General features: G+C 47.0%; 1 protein-coding gene and 1 long non-coding RNA gene across 2 annotated transcripts; one reads left to right on the top strand and one right to left on the bottom strand.

Moving 5' to 3' along the window:
* The first annotated feature begins 293 nt into the window (after positions 1–293).
* Positions 294–4,052, top strand: LOC123166945 (uncharacterized). Its single transcript, XR_006483734.1, has 6 exons — positions 294–517; positions 593–695; positions 1,528–1,706; positions 1,788–1,887; positions 2,006–2,140; positions 3,533–4,052. It is a non-coding gene; the product is annotated as an uncharacterized lncRNA (long non-coding RNA).
* Positions 4,053–4,565: 513 nt separating this feature from the next.
* LOC123169865 (putative cyclin-dependent kinase F-2) lies at positions 4,566–5,802 on the bottom strand. Its single transcript, XM_044587731.1, has one exon. The coding sequence runs from the start codon at positions 5,752–5,754 to the stop codon at positions 4,648–4,650; it is 1,107 nt and encodes a 368-aa protein (XP_044443666.1). The 5' UTR covers positions 5,755–5,802; the 3' UTR covers positions 4,566–4,647.
* Between the last annotated feature and the right edge of the window lie 364 nt (positions 5,803–6,166).

Genomic DNA, 6,166 nt, shown 5'->3' with positions numbered 1-6,166 from the left:
TCGTGTAAATTTTACCGCAAGTGCTTTAACATTGGAGCATAAATATTCATTCGTTGCACAATCGCAAAGATATGAACTTGGATAGTCAATCTTTAGAGCATCTCTGATTTGGCCCCCCATTTGTCCGCTATGTGTGTATCATTAAACCCATTAACAGCCGCCACAATGGCGCTCTCTCACGATAGACAGGTCATCAGGGCCACTGTGTCGATGGGAGAAAAGGAAAAAAGAGAAAAGGGCGCTGGGAGAAAAAAAGAAAAGGGTGCTCGTTACCTGGACACGTTCTACTCGTCTTCCTTCCTCACGAAGCAAACCCCACTGCGTAGCTAGGGTTGGTACCGCCGCCGCCGCCCATCCCTGCTCCTCCGGCGTCGGACACCAAACAAGGTGTCCTCCTCAGATCCACTTCTCCCCCAAACCTTCTCGTCTTCACGTTCCACCAGGCCGCCATGATGGTTTCTGAGGAGGGGGGAAAGGGATGGCATCGAGGTTCTGATGGAGGCCCTAGCTCAAGGCGGTGAGTTGCAGAGGTGTGGTGGTTCCTCTCATTCTTTTGTCGTTTTGCCCCGTCCTGAACTTGTTGATTTTGTAGGGTTCTTGCCTGCTCATTCAGCGCGTCTAAGGCGTTGGAGGGAACCAACTACCAACTGACTAGAAAGATTGAGGTGTTGCAGTTGGTCGATTGTGACTATGAGGTGAGGATCCTTTTCTTTCTTCTGTCTTCTTCTTTTTTGTGATTGGTTGATTGGTTGCAGGGTAAGTTGGAATTTTGTCCCATATCACAATGTTTTGTCTGTTGGTGTAGAGCTTTTCCTATTTTATTATGGGTTTCTGATTGGGCAACACACCAAATGAAGGGTAATTTGATTTGTGAGTTATGAGTATCAAGGTCCTGTGAGATATCTGTACTTAAGAGGCAACACCTTCTTATGTCAAGAACCACCTAATTAATCATCCTACTAATCCTTCTTCGACATTGAGAGAGCAAGAGATCGCTATCTCCACCGGATTGATGTGGGAGGTGGTAGTGCAGACAGCGGCTTCAGGCAGGGAGATACTGGAGGTTGCTCGATCGTCGCTTGACAGGCTGGACAGGCGGCGGAGTTGGAGGTCGTGCGAGGCGGCTCTTCCGCCGATTTGTTCGTTCGAGCCCTTGCCCCTTGGTTGCCTGCCATGCTAGCAAGCACGACCACTGCCACGTCTTCTTCAGTGCTACCATCAAGCAGCCGACCATGCCGCTGCCATGCCTCCAGCGCTCCATGGCAGCCAGCCCTACATATCCAAATTTGTGAGCATTGATACTTGTGCTTTCTCGTTCATGTTCTGGTGAGGAAGAAGGGAAAACGTTGGAGCCAATGGATTTTTAGTGGGACCATGTTCTGTTTTAATGACAATGCTAAAGGAAGTACATGCCATAAATTTCTCTCGGTCATTGTTTATCATCAAACTTGTTTTTTGATGGTGAGAATTCACAATGCCTAGGTTAATTAATTGTTTGTTCTGATAATTTGTCTCAATGCAATGAAGGAACCAAAATATGGGGATGACGTTCATTCTTGGCCGGCTATTGATTGCTCTTCCGAATAAGTTGGAGCAATAATATGAGGTGGAGGCTCAAGTTGCTACGAGGAGCAATGATAATATAAATGCTCAACATATGAGTTTTCTGCACCTGTGTTTTTACTAGTGCCACCCTTCCTGTTACAGTAGGTTTTGCAGCCTAATCTTGTTCATCTTTGTGCCTGTTTCCTGATTCCCTTTTCTCATCCGTGATGTGATGCTCATAGGAAATGGAAGAGTAAGAAGAAATCCATGAAAGAAAGATGGTTGATCGGCTGATGACGACGCGGCTGTTCCCTCCACGTTAATACCGTGACTGTCAACAAGGTCCTGGACCCTCTTTTCTCCCCTTGGTTCGATTCGATTCGATTTGGATGTTGCGTTGTTGTTACTCATGGAGGTCTGGTTTGCTTTCCTTTCTGATGTGGTCGGTTTCATCACGCAGTTCGTCGTCGTCAAGGCCTCGAGCTGGCTGCAACCAAGCACGACCTCTAGCTCGTCCTGCATCGCGCTTGCAATCGCACGTGATAGCCACGGCCTGCTCCACGCACGGACGACAAGCACGACGGCCCCGACCAAGGTGCTCTCGCCCCTCTAATCTTCCCTGTGCCTCTATCCATCTCCCCCTGTTAGTTGCTGTTTGGAGTAGCTCTATTGGTTAGGATTATTTAAATGTAGCGTTCTGGATTTGCAGTAGTGCGCAGTAATCCTGTCAAAGGCATGCAATTGTGTTTCTTGAAGTTCCAACTGTGGTTTTAAATTGGGGCTAAGCGAGTGAAGAGATTTTTGTTCATTATGTTTTCACAATTGCAAGGGCTTTCAGGTTAGAAGGACATTTCTTTGCGACACTACAATGTGACAGTTTACCTACTTCTTATGTTCAGTTCCTGAATCCCAATAAAACTATAAAAATCCTAAGCTACCTCTACACTGACAGAGCTTACAAGTTGGCGTAATTAGTATGAACACGCATGTTTACCTTATCAGCGTGACCCCCAACAGGAAGTAGCTTCACATCTAATAAGAAGTGATACACACAACCTTGGTTATGCTTGCTCGAGCTGAAGAGATCTCTCGGAAGATAAATGCTATGTAAAATGCACGTGTAACTTAATATAGAAGAAAGTAATGATAGTTAAACACTTAATTAGCAGTAAAAAAATAGCTGACACTGTACTGAAATATAAAGGTGGGAACCTAGACGACTCTACCTTTTTCATGATAATCATCTGGCATACTTATCTGAACTGAACAAACCAAGGAACCGATTGAGCTACCACATAAAACAGTGAAAGAAAATAGGAAGAAAATAATCTAGGATGTGATCGACATGGCCATCAGACATTGTGGCGATATTGGCAGTTTGTTTGACAACATATGTTTGGTTTATTTCCACTAAAAGCCAAAGCAAGTGAAAAGAACAAATAAATCTTGCGTGGCTGTGTGATGCGACTCTTGTTGGTATACGACTACGATGATATACCGAATATTATTTATCTTTTTCCTTTCTGAATTTTGTAGTATAGGAGGAACAGTGTTTTTTAGTTATCCATCAGGAACTACGCTTTTGCGCTATTGAATAATGGCCTCAATTTTTTTTGATGGAATTAGTGATGAAAATGACTTTTCGTTGATCACAGTAGTGGTGGGTTTGGAGGGAATCAAGAAGTTGCCTCATGAACTGTCATTTATCTCTCTAACTTCCATTTTCTCAAAGTGGTACATCATCATTTCTTATGTGTATTTTTAATAATTATGATGCTATCTTCATAATTATTCACAAACTGAGCATCTAGCTTCGTTTCGTTGACATAGTAATATTTACATTCTCCTGGACAATGATATGTTTTGTTGGTTTGACATTGAGATTTAGCGTACTGTTTCAGTATCCATGCCTTTTGTTGTAGTGTCAGTAGATCTTCTCTTTTCTCCTTGTTTACGGTGAGATGATATATCTATTTCTATAATATAGGTTGACCAAAGGATAGCTGTGTTTGCTCAAACAAAGTTCCAAAGAGATGGCATCGAGTTGAGTACAGGATTAAGAGATAAAGGTCTTTGTCGATTCAATTGCAGTGAAGTGCAAATCATCTGGTGGACTGCCGTGTATATTTATTATGTGGACTGCCGAGTGATACTCGAGCTGTCAATCCATATTCTTAGATGCATTTTATCTAACCATAATGCTGTTGGTTTCAAATAATTTAAAGTCGCAAGGTATTGGCATAGACCCAAGCATGTTTGTGCTTCAAGATGAGGAGCTAGGCCTGACGACAACCACAACGAAGAGGTGGTGCGCTGGAAGAATACGGCGTGGACGATTCCATCGAGATGTGGCTCAAGTGGATGTCGGTGATGCAACAATGAGAAGATCCTCTGGTTTGGCTGCTCTCCAGTCCTCCCAATCCCTCTGTTTTCTGAGAATATATTTCTCTTTCTTTCATGAGTAGGGACATAATCTTTTGAAGTTTCTACAAAGGGTTTGATGACCACCTGATTGCTATTCCTCTTCTGTTTGCCTGTCTTTTGAAGCATGTTAGGGTTTGAACACTTTCTACTAGGCTTGTGTTAACTCCATTTATATTTTAGCTAGTTCTAGGAGTAAGGCTAGTTGCTTAGTTTTAATACTCACATGACAACTGTATTGGTTCAGTAGGGAAACTAAAAAGGATTTCAATCCGCATCTCAATGGACATCTATTGTGGTTCAGATTATAGGGAGGTGTGCCTCCATGTGCTCTTCGTCCGCCTCCTTGAAGATATAGACTACCAAATTTAGACAATCCGCTGAAAAACTTAGGTTGTCTAAAATGAAATAATTTTACACCATTGTGTATGTGAATATATAGACTACCAAATTAAGAAGCCACTAGAGATGCTCTTATGTGCTGAAAATGGTTCCTCCGGATTTTCTCTGTTCCGTGCGCAAGGCTTTCATCGGTAACATGCAGCGTCAGTTTTAGCGAATTTGGTTCAGATTCTGAGGTAAAAGAAGAACAACGATTCTGAGGTAAAATACATTTTTGCAGAAGAACGCGTAGCACAAGAAAAAGAAAAGACAAAGCATGTGGAGTGACCAAAATTAATTTTATATCTCGGGTAGGACTCCAACCATGCACGACTTGAAGAAACTACCAAAGCCACGTCGTTGTTTGCCGAACCAAGGCTTCTGAAGCGCCTCCGCTGCTGTAAGCCGCTTCTCCGGGTTGCTCTCCAGCAGCCCGCTGAGCACCTCGAACCCGGCCGACGACAACTTGCGACTGGGAAACTTGTGCCGAAGGCGGCTGATGCCTCCGTCACCCGGCAGCTTCGACTTCCGGTCTGCCGCTAGCGCCGAGTATCCAGACCAATCCTTGATCCCCTCCGTGCCGACGATGCCAAACACTTTAGCCATGATCTCTATGTCCGACTCGCCGTCGAACATGGAGGCGCCCGTGCCCGAGAGGAGGTCGGCCATTATGCATCCGAGCCCCCACGTGTCCACGCGATCGTCGTATTCGCGGGAGTGCAGCAGGAGCTCCGGTGCGCTGTACGGCGTCAGAATAGTCACCTCCGGCAGGCTCTTGCCCGGCCCTTTCTTCTGGGACATGCCGAAACCGCCGATCTTGTAGACTACGCGGTCGCCCTTGACCTCGCCGCGAACATCGGCTTCGATGGCCCCCTTCTTGGGCCTCTCCTTCCTGTCCTCTGTGCCGTCGTCGAGGAGCACGTTCTCCGGTTTGATGTCCAGGTGCAGGACGCCCTGGCCGTGCATGGCCTTCGCCCCCTCCAGGAGCTGCTTCATGATCCGGCGCACCTCGGCTTCAGAGAACCGCCGACGACGAGTGACCCGGCGCTGCATGTAGCCGCGCAGGTTGAGGCGCCCCACGTAGTCCATCACGATGAAGGAGTCGCCGTTCTCGGATTGGTATGCGTCAGCGTAGGTCCGGCGGTGCTGCACGATCGAGGGGATGCCGCGGCACGCGCTCAGGCACATGCTCTCGCGCGCAACCTCCGGTATGCCGGAAATAATTAAGCCGTCGTTGCCGCTCCCGCTGAGCCGCTTGATGGCGACGATCAGCTTGTCCTGGGTGTCCCACGCCTTGAACACTTCCCCGTTGATGCCGGCGCCCAGCTTCTCCCGCTGCTCGTACCGCGCCATGGAGCGGGGCCAGGCAGCCTCTTTCTGGCGAAGTCTTCTCGCGGAAGGCGCCATGGCGTGCGCGCTGGTGCACGCAGGTTCGATCGCCAGTGAGGCAACGAGTTGAGGGAGTTGGAGATGCAACTGCAAGGTAGCTGGTTGCTAGTATTTATGTATGCACACGGCCGGAACACGATGGCCTTGGATACGGTACGGACTGCAGGAGGTGGTACCTCGACTCGAACCCTGACTCGGAGACAAAACCGATCTCTACTCCAACTAAAAGAAGTGATCATTAATTTTGAGCATTGTGCGCGTGAATCGAATCGACGTGGCTCATGAGCTTGCTATAGAAGGGCTAGGGTTGATCCTCCGGTTCTATGGACGGACAATCCTCCCACTTTTATCCGTAGCCTTAGGGCAACTCCACTGCACGATCTCAAATTGGCCGGATCTATCTATTGAGGTAAAACAAACAAATCAGACG

The sequence above is a fragment of the Triticum aestivum genome, chromosome 7D, assembly GCF_018294505.1.
Source record: "Triticum aestivum cultivar Chinese Spring chromosome 7D, IWGSC CS RefSeq v2.1, whole genome shotgun sequence".
Taxonomy (NCBI): Eukaryota; Viridiplantae; Streptophyta; class Magnoliopsida; order Poales; family Poaceae; genus Triticum; species Triticum aestivum.
The sequence above is the reverse complement of the archived record's forward strand: the minus strand, read 5'-3'. Positions and strand labels throughout refer to the sequence as shown.

What these genes read in the sequence shown, in the direction of transcription:
- LOC123169865 (XM_044587731.1), bottom strand. Translation starts at nt 5,754, where the DNA reads ATGGCGCCTTCCGCGAGAAGACTTCGCCAGAAAGAGGCTGCCTGGCCC.